This window comes from Odocoileus virginianus, chromosome 29 (assembly GCF_023699985.2).
Source record: "Odocoileus virginianus isolate 20LAN1187 ecotype Illinois chromosome 29, Ovbor_1.2, whole genome shotgun sequence".
In the NCBI taxonomy this organism is placed as follows: Eukaryota; Metazoa; Chordata; class Mammalia; order Artiodactyla; family Cervidae; genus Odocoileus; species Odocoileus virginianus.
In genome coordinates this window covers 18,698,269-18,717,367 of record NC_069702.1, presented here as the reverse complement: position 1 = coordinate 18,717,367, position 19,099 = coordinate 18,698,269, and the positions used below count along the sequence as shown (strand labels likewise).

General features: G+C 38.9%; 1 protein-coding gene across 29 annotated transcripts in view; it reads right to left on the bottom strand.

Moving 5' to 3' along the window:
• Positions 1-19,099, bottom strand: part of SEC31A (SEC31 homolog A, COPII coat complex component) — a 59,503-nt gene that overhangs the window by 1,161 nt on the left and 39,243 nt on the right. For 6 of the 29 annotated variants that reach the window (XM_070458217.1, XM_070458216.1, XM_070458218.1 and 3 more), the window contains 8 exons: positions 16,848-16,940; positions 16,035-16,161; positions 14,047-14,388; positions 8,893-8,931; positions 7,318-7,376; positions 5,616-5,876; positions 3,148-3,267; positions 806-877 (listed from right to left, as the gene is read on the bottom strand). In XM_070458217.1, the coding sequence (XP_070314318.1) occupies positions 806-877; positions 3,148-3,267; positions 5,616-5,876; positions 7,318-7,376; positions 8,893-8,931; positions 14,047-14,388; positions 16,035-16,161; positions 16,848-16,940 (1,113 nt within the window). The remainder of the gene's footprint in view (positions 1-805; positions 878-3,147; positions 3,268-5,615; positions 5,877-7,317; positions 7,377-8,892; positions 8,932-14,046; positions 14,389-16,034; positions 16,162-16,847; positions 16,941-19,099) is intronic. The other 23 variants (XM_070458233.1, XM_020892834.2, XM_070458226.1 and 20 more) reach the window with 10 other exon arrangements.

The following is a 19,099-nucleotide window of genomic DNA, read 5'->3' as shown; positions in this document are numbered from 1 at the left end:
TTTCCTTTCCATATCATTACTTGGCTTCCATACTTTTCAGAGAAGACTATTTTTTTGGATCAGTCCATGGGCTACAACTCCCTTTCCACTGCTATAGTAACTTTCTCTGGTTGGGTTCTCACGTTAAGTGGTTATTTTTATCTGATGGGACTGATATGGGGAATGGGGAAGAGGAATGCTAAAATAAAAGAGTATGAAAAACTCCAATTTTTTTTTTCTGCTCAAGTGTTTTCATTAAAAAAATAAAACAGTGCTAGAGAGGCATGGAGAGGTGGCGAAGACAGACTGTCCGCTCCTTACTGCTGACTGTCTTCACAGTTACACACCCTGACCTGCTCAACCTGCGGCTGCATCTGGCTTTGCCTTTGGGTAACAGCTATTGTAAAAGAAAAGGGTCAGAGTCTTAAGACTACGAGAAAGATGACAGATTTGTCTCTGGAAAAACAGAATATCTGCCCACTCTGATTTCTTAATTCAAGGCACATATAAAAATGAACAGAAGGCCAGTCACGTTAGGGCCAATGCAGGCCAGTTTATATTCTGTTATAAAAAGGCTAAAACTTCTCTCTCTCACACACAAACACAGAGCCCTATGCCCCTATCCCCAGTAAGTGAAATGTAAGATTCAGGCAGACCAAAGCTCAGTCTGTAGTCATCATGATCATTCTGCCCTCAAACACACTCCGTACCACATACTATACACTACATATGATACACTTAGACACACAAGTGCTGATGAGACACATATGACTAGCAACCAGGAATAAATGTTTACCATAAACCCTTCTTTTCCCCATGAACTTACCGTCTGTTCCCTAAGTTTATCATACAGAAACTCCAAACGTTTGCTGGCATCATCTAGCTTCCTCTTGGTTTGCTGCAGGAGAGAAAAAACCAGAGATGCTACATTTGAACAATAACTTTTATCCCAAAAACTTACCCCATCTCATTTCACTAAACTTTATAGTCATGGTATTGAACAACTTGATTTTGTAAAGAAACGGCAATACCTTACACCGAGGAGCCTGAGCAGATGACTAGAACAGAGAGCAGTAATCTCTTACAGCAGCAAGGGCCAGAGGTGTGCACAGTGGGAGCCTGGCTGGATTTCAGGGCTCTGTGACACTCCTGAGGTGTGGCTGGCCAACTACACTACATCCACAAGCAATAGCGAGGGCCACCTGGAGGCAGCAATGCGCCATGCATGACAGAAAAGGAGGTCTCGCAGTTACTGTACAGTAAGTAAGATGAATGTTACGGGAGCTAGAAAGCGAACGTATGGGTGAATGTGGGATCTTTTTCTAACCTCAAGAATACACTCAGTCACATTTGGTACATTTAATCCTGTCTTATTCTGGGCCTTTAAAACACCAAAAAAAGAGAAAAAGGAGAAAATTATTTTCTGATGTCTTAAGATTATTAAGAGGGGAGTATTAAAAAAGAGTTCTTAAATTAAAGGAGTCCTCCTACCTTTCCCCAGTACTCTAAGTATAGTGAGGGAAAACTAGTCAAAAAGTTTAAAATCATACTGTGATTAACTTAATGATCTACATTATGCCTAGAAGTGATACTGTTTTTCAATTTTCATTGAGTGCCTACCGTGTACCATGCTGGGGATGGTTTTGTGTCTCATGGAGCTCATATTCTATTGGGTGGGAAAAAGATAACCAAGCCTTACTTTGTGTCATTTGGACTGAACTGCAGTGAAACTAAGAACAAAGCCGTGCAATAAACATGATTTAGAGCCCTGGATTAAAGTGGACTTCTGTGTGCTGTTCAAAGTCCTGGGCAGCAGCAGAACTCCTTCCCCAAATACTGACAGGGACAGTCTGTCTTTGTCTTCTGCCTGGTCCTGGGTCACCAGAAAGGAGGTGATACTGTGACCTGGAGGAGGTGAAGCTCAACAAAAGTGCACTAAGCGAGGCGGTGCCCATGTGTCCAGCCGGCTTCTATTTACCCTGACTCAGGCCTGAGGAAGACTGAAGTTTCCCCACCAGGACCGCTCCACCTGGCAGGATGGTGACCTCTGTCGAGAGGTGTGCCCAGGAGACAGTGTACGCCTACCTGCTTACCAGCTCCACCTGTTCTCTGTTCCTCTCCTGGTCTTTCCATCACTCCCAGAACGCCAGGTGCTAAGGTTTATGTTAACTTTCCCTGCCTCTGCTCTCCTGACACTGTCCATACAGGGAACCGCTTTTCAAAAGACTAGCAGAAGGCGGCACACAGTAATACTAAACGTCTGATGAAACAGCAAATCCCAGAGGCTGTGTTTTCAAGCAGACAACTGGCCAGTGACTAAATAAACATATTTGATGCTTGTTGGCAGAAAATGAAATTTCATCTCGAACAAGACTGGCTTTGTGGAATTTTTGCTGTTGCCAATACACAGTCATCCTCTAATAAACTAAGTCAGATCAGTCGCTTTGACTATGAATATGATTCTAATATCTAAAACACTGAACTGTTTAGGACTTTGCAAAGATTGCCTATCTACTTTTAAAAGCTTTTTTTTTTTTAAAGATGTTTTGATGTGGACCATATTAAAAGTCTTTATTGAATTGTTATCATACTGCTTCTGTTTCATGTTTTGGTTTATTTGGCCATAGTGCATGTGGGATCTTAGCTTCTGGACCAGGGGTTGAACCTGCATCCCTCGCATTGGAAGGCAAAGTCTGAACCACTAGACTGTCAGGGAAGTCCCTACTTCTAAAACCTTTAGACGTTTACTCTGAAAGAAACCCCAAGTCTGAGTTTCTTGTATTTCAGCATTCTGCCCTATTCCTGTGCCAGACGTGAGGTCTGCTGATGAGACTGTGCAGCTCAGGGTTGAGAACATGAATCCTGGAGCCAGACTAGGTCTGGATGCTGGCTCTGCCTGGATTATACTGTAACTGTTTTGTGCCTTAACTTCCTCATCTGTAAATAAATATGATAAACCTACCTCCATGAGGTTGGTTTAAGGATTATATAAAGTTATATGTAAAAAGCAACTGAGTATGCTTTTATATGTAAAGCAAACCATACATAAGCGTTTGCTTTACTACTTTTGTAAAAACTTTCAAAATACATCTTTTAAGACTTTAAGCAATAAATATAAAAGAGCTCCATAATGGATTCTTTTAATTAAGCAAAATAAAAAACACATACAGGATCTGTGGCTGAAGAGAGGCAGCGCTGAATAAGATCCTCGAACGTGGTCTTTAGAATGAGGTGTTCATCTGGAATAGGCTTCTTGGTAATTTTTTCTGTTGGCAAAGATTGCACATGCTGGAAGAAATAATACCATTAAAATGAGCAGAAATGACCAGAAACTACCTGTATACAAAGTCCTGAATCTGTCATAAAGGGAAAACAACTAATTTGTAGATAGGTTATTCAAAATCAAGCAAAAAATGAACGAGTGGAATCACCTGGGATAAGCAAACATAAAAATGAGATATTCAGTAGAAGATACCAGTAGTCTTCCTACAGCTTCTAATCTGAAAAACAGGGTTGGGTATGAAGTATTTGTTTAATCATGGAACACATGTTGATCACGATTGTATATAACTGATGGGCAAGAGGCCCATGCCAGTAGGAAACAAAGAGCCAGGCATTTATAAAGCTGGCTGGTGGCAGTGAGTGCTTGCTTTGCTCATGGCTCCTTCTTGTTTATTCCAACAGTCTTGCATTCTTTGGTTTACTCTTGGAGGTTCGTTAATTGGTCTTTTATCAAACTGTGAGATTAAATCAAAGGTTAGGATAGAAGAGACCATGATCTAACCGAATGTATAAAGACGGATAAACAAAGAAGGAATGTGTAAGTGCTTAAACTTTTGATTGATTATATTCATTCGTAGAAAATATTAGGTAATTATGTACTAGGCACTGATGAATCAATACAGAAATAATCTTGTCTCTCGGGGAGTTTACAGGCTAGCGGAAGGGAAAGTTTAAAAATGTCATAAATGTATGTAAAACAGCAACTGTGGTTAAGTTCACATCACTGGAACCAACAGACAATATAAGTGGGATTTAACTGAGGGGAAGGCTCTTTAAGGAAGTTTTATCAGAAGGTTAAGTAGGAGTTAAACAGGGGAAGAAGTGCATTCCAGACAGAAGGACAGTACATAGGAAAGATCATGATACAGGGATTGAAAGGAGGTCAGCTCGGCTGGAGCAGAGAGACAGCAAAGAGGCGCATGAGCTGACAGCTTCCAGATAATATAAAAAATGTTGGTCCTTCTCCGAGAACAGTGGGAAGTGTAACGTGTTAAGCAACAAGGAGCTAAGACCAGAGAAGAGATGGGTCATGGCAGATGCTGGCAGACCGGCCAGAGGCTCCTGTATCGCTGAAAACTGACAAAGGCGCTACTACGTGCTATGACACAGGTCGCACGGACCAGACTGGAAAGAGAGAAGGGGTGGGAGAGAGACTTCACAGTAACATCAACAGGATGTGGGGACAGGTTAGAAAAACAGGTAAAGGAAAACGAGTGTAAAGATGCCCAGGTTTCTGGCTGGATTCAATGGAAAGGATTAGGGTGGTATTAATTGAAACGAGACACACCAAAAGACAGCTAGGTTTGGGAGGAAGACTATGAACTGGACTTGGGATATACTAAGCATGAGGTGCCTCAGAGACATCCGAGTGGACAGGGAGCTGGGTAGCATGGCCTGGCTGAACCACACACACCCATGGCGCTCTCCCTCTCCATGGTAACTGAAGTTCTGGTCCAGACGAGTGTAGCACGAACTCCCAGGTCCCAACACAAGTGAATGGCTTCACAAATGGCACAGACTTGTAATCACAGAAACTAACAATATGTCTTAAGTATATCTTCTTGTAAAAAGAAGCAGGTCCTCCCACCTCCATCAGAACCCTGGAGTTTATAATGCTACTGTTAATATCTAGGAACTCTCTTAATAGCAAAACATACTTTTGTGATAGACTCAAATCTTTATAAATTTGACTTAAATGAGTCAAAGAAAATGACAGAAGAACTAGTTTTATATACTTGGGCAGGAATTTATTTCATCTTCTTTTGTTGAACTGTGACCCAACCTCTTTATTTTTCATGAATAGATCAAGATTGCCTTTTATGCCTAAGTCAGTTATATGGAAACCCAATAGATTTTTTCATTATCGAGAACTCTGCCAACTAGCTGCTTGTATGCGAAAATCAAGTATGAACTGACATCTCTACCCAAAGATATGGTTATATTATTAGCTCTTACACACACACAAGAAAAGATCGAAGTCATTACATTTTTATTTTACATTTTAAAGGAAAAAAACCTTTGGAAACAGCTTCTGCTGAGCAGCCTTGGATGCCAATATGGATTCAACTGATCTTAAATTGTGGCTACTGATCAGATGAAATGAAATACTGCAATTGCCAAGTTACTGTTAACATATACTAGTAAATATGTAAGCCTTTTCTAGAACGTTCGCATATGGCCATGTCACTGGAAAATACTGTACATACGTGATCTTAAAAAAAGTTCTTTTTTACTTAAGTTGTCTACACTGAAATCAAACTGAGATAAGAATAAAGGTATAACCATCAAAGTTAACACGTTGAAAAAGCACCCTGAAATAGAGCCGTCTCCCACTTCCACAGATTCACTGTTACCTGCATGGTATTTCCAATGGGAGCCCCAGGGGCACCTTCGATATTGGGCTTTGAAAACGATGGAGGCATGCCTGGTTGACTGAGGGGCTGCTGGATGCCACGGAAGGGCTGGCCACCGGCGAGGTGTGGCTGTGGGAATGAAGCGTGGCTGGACAGTGGTACTGGCGCTGGAGGCTGCTGCAGCATCTGTGACTGGGGGTCACCCAAGGGGTTCATGATTGGTGATGTGATGGGAACAGGAGGCGTAAAGTTCTCAGGCATCTTTTAAAAGATGGACAAAAAAGGCACCGAGAGTAAGAAAAAAATGATATAACAACATTTCCTCAGCTTTAAATAAGGGGGTTAGCCACCTACAGCAACATGAATGTAACTAGAGATTATCATACTGAGTGAAGTAAGTCAGAAAGAGAAAGACAAATACCGTATGATATCACTTACACGTAGAATCTAAAATATGACACAAACGAACTTACTTATGAAACAGAAACAGAATTATGGACATACAGAACAGACTGGTGGTTACCAAGGCGCAGGGGGCTGAGCAAGGGATGGAATGGGAAGTTGGGGTGAGCAGATGTAAACTTTTATATATAAAATGGATAAATAACAGGGGCCTACTGTACCGCACAGAGAATATATTCTATATCTTATGATAAACCATAATGGAAAAGAACATATATAACTGAATTAACTTTGCTATATAGCAGTAATTAACACTGTAAATCAACTATACTTCATTTTTAAAAAGTAAATAAGGGAGTTAGATCATTCTGTGGTTAAACAATTTTTTAGTAACAGTAGAATACTTTTCAAAATGGATTTTTATGCAGAATTCTAGAGTAAAACGTAAAAGTAAAGCTAATCTGGCTAAGAGGGTCGGAGACTCAAACCTGGATCTCTGTCTCCCCTTTGCCTTCCACACTCATCACATAATGGGCCAGAACCACAGCATTGTTGAAAGAGGATGGAGAATTATATTTAGCCATACTGGAATAAGATACGCCAAAAATGTGTGTGGATGTGGGGGTGTGTGTGTCAAGCGATCATGTAAAATACCCTTTCCTGAGACCATTAAGTGATACCTACTTAGTGATCAATGACACTAAGAACAGTAGACTAAGTTTCTGATTATCACTGACATAATTTTGGGGATTCTGTTCACTTAGTATCTCCCAATTTTATGTTCTGGCCTCTCATTACTGTATTTGGGGGACAGAAATCACTGTGAGTAAAGAAAAAAAAAAAAAGAGAAAATGGCTTGGGGTAAAAGAAGGAAAGAAGAATCTTATGCTATGCTCTAAATGATGCTCAGCTAACAAGGCTATTTCTTTTCATATCATATGTGACAGACAAAAATAGTCCAAAATATAATTATGAATTTATGATTACTGCTGGAACCCCAAACCAAAGTATCTTCTAAAAAAGAAATTCATTTGAGTAACCTGAAATTTTGTTTCCTACTCTTTGAAATAGATGTTGGGAATTTACATCTTGTCTTCCAAAAGGGGTTTAATTCATACCACTGTACTGTTCTATATTTTTCTTCCCTTCATGGATTGGAAGACGTAAGTTAAAACATACGTATTAAGCACAGCAGTCAGTGAGCTTTGCCTTTAAAGAACAGTGAAGTGTGGTGTGCTTCAGGTGGATACTGATTGAGAGGACATCTGCGGGCAACTGACTAGACATCTTTTTCTAGTACCTTCTTCTTCTTGGGTCCTCTGTTCAAAGCTGGCGGATCATTCCAACCATTCTGAGGACCTGTAACAGATACCAGAGAGCATTTTCCTTTAGAATCCTGGAAAGAGAAAACTAAGTTGTATCCATCACATAATACCTTCAAGTTCTACCTTCACTCTGAGATAACTGTCACAAAAGTTTTACCAGCTGAGCTGCTGGGATCACCATGTAGCCCCGGATTAACAAACTCATGATCGAATCCTCTGGTAATCAGAGCCCTGGCTTAGAAAGCAGGCTATCTTGATATTATTTCTTTTAAAGTGAAATAGCTGTGCTAAATTTAAGGATAGTGACGCTTTTATGTCTATACTGGTATATGAATTTCAAAGATCAAACAATTCTCTCCCAAAAAAGAAAAAATAAATCACGTGAATCTGCTAAAAAAAAAAAAAAAAAAGGTTCCTGATGTATTTAACACACACAAAAAAGAATAAAAGCAGCAATCTCCTATTTCCTAAGAAAGCAATTAAACATAAGCAATTCAGCAAATGTAAATCATCCTCATGGTAGAAACACTGCTAAAAGCCAAAAAACAGCCCAACTACACACCACCAGTATGTTTTATTACCTTTGCGTTAAGAATTGTCTTAACTCAAAGTAGAAAAGTGCATTCAAATACCTGTAGTAAGATTTTTTTTTTTCACTGCCGCACATACAAAAAAATTCCAGGATGGCAGCAAATGTAAAATTAAACTACTGTCATCTTTGGTAAATGTTCTCCCCCTGCCCCGAATCTCCCAAAACCTGTCATCTCAAAGTGAGACATGAACATCAGTAGCAGAACTCATTAAGGTACTGAATACTTAACTGCCTTTATCTTTAAAGAAAAAAGGAACATGCCAGAAGTAGAATAATCACTAAATCATAATATAATCATTTTACGTTTTATTAAGTTTTGTGTATGTATATATGTAAAAGCAAAAAATTATTCTTCTTTAAACAAATTAAAATTCTTTCAGCATTTTATTTTTGCTCAATTGATATTCACAATATTAAACTTGCTTCACAAACCAAAGAACATAATGTCATAGAAATTTCTTTTAAAAAACAAGATCTTCTCCTAGCCAGCATGAACTCATTTGCCTTGATTTTAAAAACAGAATTACTTTTCTACAAGTTGACTAGGAGACAGAATGCCAAATGAGCCTCAAAACACTCAGGAGGCAGTCACAAAATATTAAACCACATGTTGCTATCCACTTAAATTCTTAAACTTCTGGTTATACACAAACTAATCATTCAAGCCTTTCCCATCACCTTCTAATCTTTCTTATATCTAAGACAATCTTGGTATAGCCTTGTCTTTATGTCTACATCCAATATACAACTTTTATGATTCAAGATCATTTGTGTCACTATGTTAATTTCATCAGTTCTAAGATTTGATTCAATTAAGAAGACAAATTTAAAAAAATGATACTGGTCAGATTTAGGAAATCATTGCTTTGAAGTTCACATGCATAATTGTGAATGTCCATTCATTAATTGTATTCAATGATTCGAAGATTTCCAAATATACATTTTGTAACTAATTCACCTTCCAATATAGATGCCTGGTCTTGCATAGACTGATTTTCTGTAGACAAAATATAAAAGTCACTTAAACAGCATTATCATCAAAGACATTCTAAACTCTACTCATTTTCTAATTGTTTCTGCTCCCTCTGTTAACCTCAGCAAAGAACAAACTACTTTTATAAGGAAAAAAAAACTTACTTTTAAATCACATCACATGAAATGGCTTCTATCTAATTAAGAAAGTCATCAGTTTGTGGGTAAAGCTCATTCATTTAAATATGTCAGATCCAATTAGCTCTTAAACACTTTTATTCTCTTATTATGCCAGCTGTCTCTTTAAAGAGAAAATTTTGTTCCTGTCTATTTAAGATAACATTACTTCCCTAACTGTTTGCATGGATTGTTTTTCTACTATTTGATCAATGAGGCTCAGTAATATCATGGTGCAAGGAGGGAGGAGAGCACTGCCTAACATGTTGTAACTGTGTCCATTTTAGCATCATTTAAAGCTTGATTTCAGATCAGTTGAGGACCTTGTAAAAATGCAGATTCTAATTCTCTAGGTACAGCACAGGGTCGGAGAGTCTACTGTTAAGGCTAGCTCCCAGGAAATGCCAATGCTGCGGGTCCAAGCCCTTTTTAAGTAGCAGGGTTTCACGAAGAAATGGGAGGCTTCTGCCCTCTTGTGCAGACTTCAGCACTACACTGCTGAATGTAATCAGCACGTTAGACTACCTTAATGAGAGGATACTACTTTGCTGCTGGGTCTGAGAAGCCCCAGAGGCCTGCATTCTGGAGGAACTGTAATTTCTGGGGTCACACCAAGAATATGAGCATAAACGGATCAGGTCCAGTGAGTGTGTAACCATCTCATGTAGTCTTTTCTGTAAGAATTTACAGATTTGCAGACTGTTTAGCAGAAGTCTTCCTTAAAAGAACTGAAGGTTCTGGCAGTGGACAAGAGGAAAGAAGACTGGAAACTAATACAGCAATTTCAAAATTGTCAGATATTCAGGCTGGGGCTAGGCCCCAGCCTCCAGTCAAAAGTGTGCAGTGAAGGTACATAATAGGCACATACAATTCACAGGAATTCAACTGTCTTCACTTGGAGAAACGACCCTGATGCACTGCTAGTGCAAACGGAGAGGACTGCCGCCACTATGGAAAAGAGTGTGGTGGTTCCTCAAAAAATTAAACACTGAATTATTACTTGAGCCAGCAATTCCACTTCTGGGTATATACCCCAATGAACTGCAACCAGGAGCTGAGCAAATATTTGCATACTCCTGTTCACAGCAGCATTATTCAGAGAGCCAAAATGCCCATGTGCAGATTAATAGTGGACAAACAAAATGTGGTATATAGAGTGGATGTAAAGCAAAGGACCACCACGTTCCATAACTAATTCATCAGCAGCTCTAAAAGCTCTGAAGATGCAAATTATTTGGTGATTTGATTATTCAGCTTTAAGAAGGCAATTCTGATACATGTTACAAACATGGATGAATCTTAAAGACAGTGAAACAGCCGGTTACAAGAAGACAAAATTGTCTTCTAAAATGTCCTCTAAAAATTACTACTTAAATGAGGTAGATAGAATATATATAGACAGAAAGTAGAACACTGGTGACCAGGGGCTGGGAAATTGAGGAGCTTTAAAGGCTGCATAATTTCAATGTGGGATGATGAAAAATTTCTGCAGTTAGTAGTGATGATTGTACAACAATGGAAATGCACTGAATGTCACTTAAAAGTGATTAAAATGGTAAAATTATAGTCTATTCTACATTAAAAACTTTAATACATGCACACATACATGTAATGTATGCATATATGTGTATGAAGTGAATAAATGCACCTAAATTATCAGTGGTCATATAAGGGTGGCAGAATTATAATTTTATTTTTATGCTATTTGAGCTCTTTCAAAATCCTACAGTAAAAAATTAATAAAAATCAAGAAAAAATTAACTTAAAAACTGAGTGTGGCATGTCACTGGATACTGCAGACCCTTGTCCACATTAGTGTAGGGATCTGTCCTCCGCAGGGTCTTTGGTCTCACAGAGAGAAGTGCAGCTGCTGCCATCCACACCTGAATCCTGCTTCCCACTGGGAACCTTCTCAGGTGTAACTAGAAGAACATAATGGTAGGATCTATGCACTGGTTAAGGTATTTTTCAGTGGAAAAAATATTAGTGCCAATGGCGTGGAGACTTCTGGCTAGAAGATAATTTGAGACAGAGAGAAAAGAGCATCCTCATTAACCACATACCACCCTCTTCCCCTGTGAGCTGAGCATGTCACGTTTTTAAAAGGGGTAACAAAATTCAGAATTAAAATTTACAAAGAATGTATCCCTGTGGTCCTTTTCTAATGACACAAGGTAAAATAATTAGCCAGAAAAAAGTAAGGGAGGCGCTCCTTTCTCTTGTTGAAAAGGTTAAAAACCAGGTACCTAAAGTTTCTTGCCTTGAAACGTAATGGTTTCCAAAATTTGGCCCAAATACAAATTTTATGTTCCAGCTTAACAACAAAGCTATGTGCAATTCACTAGAGATGCATGTACTTTTCAGTCTTCCTACCTCTGCCTGGAATAATTCTGATCATAGACTGAATGGGCATTCATTAAGAATTTACTGAATGAGTGTCGTGATGATTGCAACATGAGCTTCTCTGAGTAGCAGGCACATCACCTTGTGGTTCACTAATGCAGGGCTTGAAAATCCTAGTGTCTATCAAGAACAATTTACCAGTGGAATTTCCAAGTCCTACAGAAAACCATGATGTAATTATCTAAGATATATTGGAACAAAGGTAAAACTTTTAGTGACAATTATCTGTATAACCTAAGCAAAGTTTTTAGGAAATCAAAAAATAAGGTAAAGCTCTGTTAATTAAAATATAGAGACTATTAACATGCAAGAGATAACCAAGCAGCCAGCTTAGTACATACTGAGTATTGCTTCTTCTTCCTATTAGTTACTCTGCTTCTCAGCCAGGTTAGAACAGTTACTTTGCACATAAGCAAATATTTTATTAAGTGGCCGAACGCACTTCAGCTCAAGGAGGGAAAAAATACCCATGCAAATAGTCAATTTAGATGATGAAGTAACAAATACTTAACACAGTGATGCTACATGTTCCTGTAATTCCCACACTGATAGCTATTTCAGTCTCTCCCATCAGGACTAGTGTGGGCTCAGTTGTTCAGTCTTACCTGACTCTTCTAGACTTGATGGACTGCACCCCGCCAGGCTGCTCTGTCCACGGGATTCTCCAGGCAAGAGTACTGGAGTGGGTTGCCATTTCCTACTCCAGGGGATCTTCCTGACCCAGGGATCGAACCTGCATCTCTTGCACTGACAGGTGGGTTCTTTATCACTGCGCCACTAGACTAACTGGTAAAGAATGAACACAGGCTCTGGAGACCGAGAGGACTGGGTTTGTATCTCAACTTGAAGATCATTACCCGTGCCATCATGAGAATGTTATATAACCCTAGGAAACTCAAGCTTCCTCATGTCAATTTTTAAAAAAATAATTATTCCTATTTCTCATGGCTATGAGAACTAAATAAGAAAAAAGATGGCAAGCACTGGTACATGTCCAATGTATGTTCAATGAATGATAGTTTGATTCCCCACTTCTCTGCACAACTTCCTTACTTGAGGAAACCCATCTTTCACTCAACCTATTATTACTCAGCCATTCAGAATGGATACTGTTTTCATTCATCCGGGTTTAAAATTTTTTTGAACTTTACAACTGAATTAACACTCCTCTCTAAATATCAATCTACTAAATTTTCTGTATTGAAAATTATATAAATTTTATTTGTGCAGTAAAAGGTGATACATATTATATTATTTTTTGGTAGCTGGAATATATACCAAAAAAGAGAGAAAGAGATAGTGTATAATTCTGGATCCATAAGACTTCAAGAAAAAAAAAATACTTCCTTAATAAATCTTATTATATGATAAGTGTTTTCAGTTATTAAAGCTATTATTTAGCAGATAAAAAGAGAAAAAATATATACTGGACTTCCAAGAGCAACTTTGGTATCTAACAGCAAGACTCACTCCTGTTTTGTCCTTCCAGTTCAAAGCCGTCCACTATAACCGGCAAGGGAAACTAATTTCAGTTACCAAAAGGCACAGAGCTCTAATTGTGAGTGAGGTTTAGTGAAATCACAGCTAACTAACTCTGTGGTCACTGTCCGTAAACGTTTTCAATGTACTAATGCACTCAATCCTTTTCATAAGCTTATGTACTATTAGAAAAGAGTGAAGCTGAGATACAAACACAGGAAGGCGGACTCCAAAGCCTGCGTTCTTTAGTATGTTAGTGGCTCTTAATTCCAATTAAATGATCTCCTTTTTTTAATAATACATACTCTATAGGCCCCTTTTACAATTCTAATATGAAGATCAGGTAATATTACCTATTTCTGAAAAATGAATATAATGCTTTAATTGCCATGTGAGAGATAAAAAAGAATTTGTGTATTTCACTATAAAAATAATTTTAAATTATGATTCTAATGAGAAATTTTCAGGCAGAACTGCCTAGAAATTTCTACAATGTTTGAGAGGGTAGAACTGTCCTAATGGAGAATCCTTGTACTGCTGTATACTGACTTTCTGCTGTCTTAGAGATTCTGTCAAGAGTTACACTTTCACTTTTTTCCTTTCAGTACACATGCTGAGATCCTTCCTCACCTTTACAAACAAAATTATACAATGTGTATACCTGCATTAAGACTGTATTATTTAGTCTCTATGAACAAATTTAAAGCACAAATAATTTTAAAAATTGAAAATTCAGGAAGAACACAAGAGCACAGGTCTACTCTGGTAAAGAAATTAGTGTCAATTAAATTTAGCTTCAACCGCCACATCTCTTGCCAACTAATTTCTTACCGCTTATTTTAAATTCAGTGGCAGATTATATACTCTACTCTTTTAAGGCACTCAAGCTTTCCTCACTTAGCAACTAAAGTTCATCATGGGAAAATCACATTTTGAGAAACAGTTTTAGAATCTGTTATAAAATTCGATCAATACCTCAGGTTACCCAGTTTACAGTTAGAAATAATCCCCCTCCACCCGCCCATCTGATCACGGAATTACCGGGGGGGGGAGCCAAACCAAACCCCTCTCAGGCGCAGACCTGTTCTCTGGGATGCAGGCAGCTCACTGGCAGCAGGCTGTGTACCTGTTGTTCCAGGAGGCAGTGCGTAAGCGGAAGATGGCGGTGGAGCTCCCGGCCCGCCATGCTGGAAGGAGGCTCCGGAGGAAGGGGGAGGAGGGAAAGAGGCGGCAGCGCTGGAGGTAGGTGCGGCGGCCTGGTGCTGTGCTGGGAACAGCTGGGGCGGCCCAGAGTAGGAAGAAGCAGAAGGAATGTAAGGGGTGTTAGGGTAAGCGTTTGAGGCGGAAGGAGCAACAGGCTGCTGAGGTCGATACACTGCTGACCCCCCTGTTCCGAAGGAATACTGCTGGGCGGGTTGATAAGCTACACCAAGGAGAAGAAACAGAAATTTTGATTAGTTAACAAATTTAATCAGACAGCAACGGAAAATCCAAGTGAACTCACTCTACGGAAATTTTCAATTCTTCTAGTAACAGTAAGTTACAACCAAACATTACCCACTTAAAATAACCTCATGCTTTTGATAGTCCAGCTGCCCTAACTATATCCAAAGTCACCGGACCCAGTATTTGAACCGTGCCGTTTCCAGACTGCGGCTGGCTATGAAAATCAAAGGACTGACCCTTTTCTGGGGCTTCCTCGTCCCGTGAAAAGACTGCAGTGACACCTACTAGCCACCAGAAGGCGCCATGCAGGAGCGACACATCCTAAGCACACTCCCCTTTACCCGGCAAGCTAAAGGGGCTTGGTGGCCGCTCAAGATCTCTCCCACCTAACAACGGCAGGGTGAGCACTACTGTTGTGAACCAGATACCTTCTCCAACATCTAGTAAAATCACATGCTACTCAAACTCCGGGCTTGAGCACAGTTCCAGATTAACAGGCAACTCTCTATGATCCCTGACAATTATTCTATTTCTTACAGTATACAAAATTGGTTAGTAAGGAATCAGGCAGTCAACTAATGTTTTAATACAAAGACCACAACTCAAGATACCATTACCCTTTTGAGTGACCAGGCCCAGAATGTGAACCTCCACAGAGAGAATCTAATAGAACTGTGCTCAGCCTACTGTGAAGACAGCACTTTCACACTGAGCACTGAGTGAAAAGCTGTATCGAATTTGTATTCATGTTAAGAACGAACATACATCTTATTAGCACAGAATATGCTCATTAAGATTAGTTTCTGCTAGGCAATATCTTCATGTTTTATAGTAGTTGTAGTCATATAATTTTCTTCTTTTGAGATTTTCATTTTTGTTTAAATTTTAAAATAGTGATGTTTTTTTCCCTTCCAAGTATAAATAGTTTCTTTTAAAAAAAAAATGAAAGCCAATGGAGAAACATCATTCTTATACATTTGTGAAAATTCATAGAATATGCAAGGCCAAAAGGTAAACTACTAAAGTAAACTACTTTGGGCACTAATGATGTGTCAGCGGAGGCTCACTGACTGTAACAACATACCACCGAGGTGCAGGATGTTTGTGGTGGGGGAGGCTGTGCATGGAGGCAGGAGGCATACTGAAACTTTCTGTACTTTCCACTCAATTTTGCTGTGAATCTACAATTGCTCTAAAATATGGTCTATCCCTTAAAAAAAAATAAATGGAAGGTAACCACAAGAAACATCCCTTGGAGCCATTTTTCACAAGTGGTTTGCATCATCTCAACTAAAGGAAAAGTATATGTCACCAAATAATTTCCAAAATTCTATTTTTTTATGCCAAAATCATGGAACGACTGACTCTCTAGCAGGCTCAGGAATGGGGAGAACCCACTGTTCTGAACGCAGTGACATGGGCGCTGCTTCCCGGCACGTTGGTTCAGAACACCTCTCAGAGAAACCAAGTTTCTCTACATCAAGGACTCAAGTCCTACACTGAATGGCTCTTTCTTCACTTGTTAAGACTGGTTTGATCATGGCTTTGGAACTCCAAGGTAAACAGTCACTACACTGGAGAAGACATGCTGCTGTGACAGGACTTTGGGGTCACACTACTTACGCTGTGGCTGTGGGTAAGGCGGCACCTGGGTGTGCATGTGACCTGGAGACGTGGGAAGCGGAGCGGCGGCGACATTTGGACTCACATTTCCATGCATTACGAAGCCTGGAGGCGGAGGATTTTCTCCCTAGGGAATGAGAATATGGTAAAAAGGAGGATTACCTTTGGAAGCAAGAATCTTACCAGATGGATTTATAATCTCTGCAATGAAATTTTTAAAAAATTTTATGTAAAAAAAAGTTACATTCTATGTACACTGATGTTTTCTGAATAACATATTCTATGTGATTTAAAGATTAGACAGGTCCAAAGTAATAACAGCGATGAATGGCAAGAGATGCTAATAGCCTCATAAAATAGTATCGATGATATTTATAAAAAGTCACTAGGATTTTCCATCTCTACTAAATTCCATCCATATCTAATGCTTTGGAAAGTAAGTATACATGCCACAAGGGAATTTTTTTTTCTTTGCAATGCTAAAAACAGAGGAAAAAAAAAGAAAAGAAGAAGAAAAGGAAAGGGAAAAAATCTTCAGTGAAATTAGATTTAAACCACTGATAGAATCCTGCTTGATGTTTTTCTAGTTTAAATCAATTTAGAACTGCCAAGGAAGAGGAGAGTGATAAGAAAATAAGTTGTGCCAAAAAAACAAAAACCAATACCTGTTTCTTGCCTCCCAAAAGCACTAAGATGCAATAAGCAGACAAAGAGATGGGGTGGGGAACTCAAGGGAGGTGGGTAGAAGATACATAACTACATACATTTCAGGTGAGCAGAACTCTGCTCAAAGAGGGATAATGAAGGATATACCTGTGTGTCAGAGGGAGAGGCTGCAGATGGATGGCTGGGAAGGGCGGTAGGAGTTTTGTTACTCCAGGTAGTGACAGTGGGGGCAATTCTAACCTGAATTGAACAAAGAAATACCAATCACAGAACATAAAAAAATGAAAATGTTAAAAGAAGAAGAAGAAAAAAAAAAAATCCTTGAAATCACTAAAGCCAGATGCAAAGCGAAAAAGAGCAGTGAGACGGCAGCACACGTTAGTCAGGCAATTGGTTTCAGGGCAGCTGGGATTCCAAAAGAAAAACACACATTCTTAAGAGGACAGGCAGAGGCAGACAGCAGAAAAATCAATCTGAAAACTAAATCAAAGCACGAAGAACAATGCCATTCAAGTGTCAGGAAGTAGTGGGGAAAGGTAGGTTCTGTAAGTAGGGAAAGAAAGAAGACATTCCAGGGGGTTGCGGGGGGCAGTTATTGAGAAAAAAAGTGATTTTTGAAGCAGTAATTGTATTCATGCTATGATTGTATCTGTGAACATATTGCTATATGCTTCCCTTTCAGGACTTCATTAGAGCTACAAAAATCATGTTAGTTCTGTAGGAGGCTTAGAGTCATACAATCGGAGAATATTAAAGATCATCCCATGTAATCCCCACCATTTACCATGGAGAAAAAAACAGGGCCCAGGGAAATGAAGGGGCTGGCTGAGGTCCGGACAACTTGGGGTGATAGAGCTAGGGCTGATTGCACATCTCCTGACTCCCAGCCAGCGTTCGCTACACTGCGCCGTGTTGCTTATACCCTGGAGTCCGGAGGTTTTCAAAATCAATTTTTAAAGCCATCAAAATAATTTTTGTCAAGTAAATCTCTGTAGAAACTCAATCACATCAACAATTAATAGCCAAGATGTGCTGGTCGCAGTAAGAACTCCTGATCTGGCTTCCCTTTCATTCTTTTACTTCTCCTTGAAGCCTGCCTTTAAAACCACAAGCCACTGCCCTCATTCAGCACACCATAAGCTTTAATCAAGAAAACCTACTCTTCATTTATGATTGAATTTGCTTTCCTTTTCTTAAAGTAGGGGACCACTAGGTCAAAGTATAACAAAAGTCTTTTAAGGTTTTCCTATTTCCCCTGAAAGATGGATAAACTCAGGACTCAGGGAGTAAACCCGTCTTCTCCCAAAGAAGAGAATGCCTTACTTTAGTGCCCTGAGAGGTCGAACTCAAGGTGCTGAGCTGAGGAGTTCTAATCCTGTTAACTTTACCTAGCTGACAAATTCATGTCTGAAAACCCTGATTAGTGACTGACTTCTCCACCACCTCTCAGCTTCCCAGCCATCACCTGATGTGCCCTCCCTATAGCAATGAGAGTTGGGTATTTATTGTTTTGCCTACCAATACACCCTCGACAGGGAGAATAAAGGCAGGCTCTTAGATTTGTATTTGTCAAATGAATGAAAAAAAATCAAAACAGAGTAGTATAGATAGTTATAATTATATTCGAATGTAACCAATCTTGATTAAGTACCAAGCAAAAGCATAATAGACAAAAAAGCATGAATCTTTTTCAGTTTTTATGGCTTTATGCTTACGTTTGCTACAACAAAATATAGAAATGACTCCATCAATTCTAATAGCAATCTGTTCTATTTTAAAATGGGCAGAGCACCTGCTAACTTTGTTATAAATCAAGACTATTTATTACTTATGAAAATAAATTTTATTTAAGAACATGAAGGTTATCTGGCCTGGAAATACAAGTTTCTACATGGAAAGCAAAAGACAATAAGAGGCCCCATTTTATGCCACTAACCATTTGCTAATTTTTACTTAATAAATAAATGAGTTAATTAATAAACACTTCGCACTGCCCATGACCTACACCTTTGTAAACCTTTGGTCATTCACTTAAAAAAAAAAACTTGGATTCTGCATACTCTATTGTGCTGACACAGAAGACACAGAAAACCCACACTAGTGACTCAGAAAATATACCTTAAAAAAAGACTATTTTCTAAAAATGTTTAAAAAAAAAACTAACCAAGTCATCCACAAAATTGTTCCCACTACTTTACTTACAGTTTGTTAGATGAATCAAATTGTAAAAATTTCAAGAACAGACATACAATGTGCAATATGTTTGAGTGATGGAGAAATAAGAAATCTCCTTAGCTTAAATTAATTATATCTAATTTATCAATTATTTGACTAGATTAGAGGGATAATTTTAAAAAACGGATCATAAATGCTACTTTCAAGGACAGAAAAACTATAAC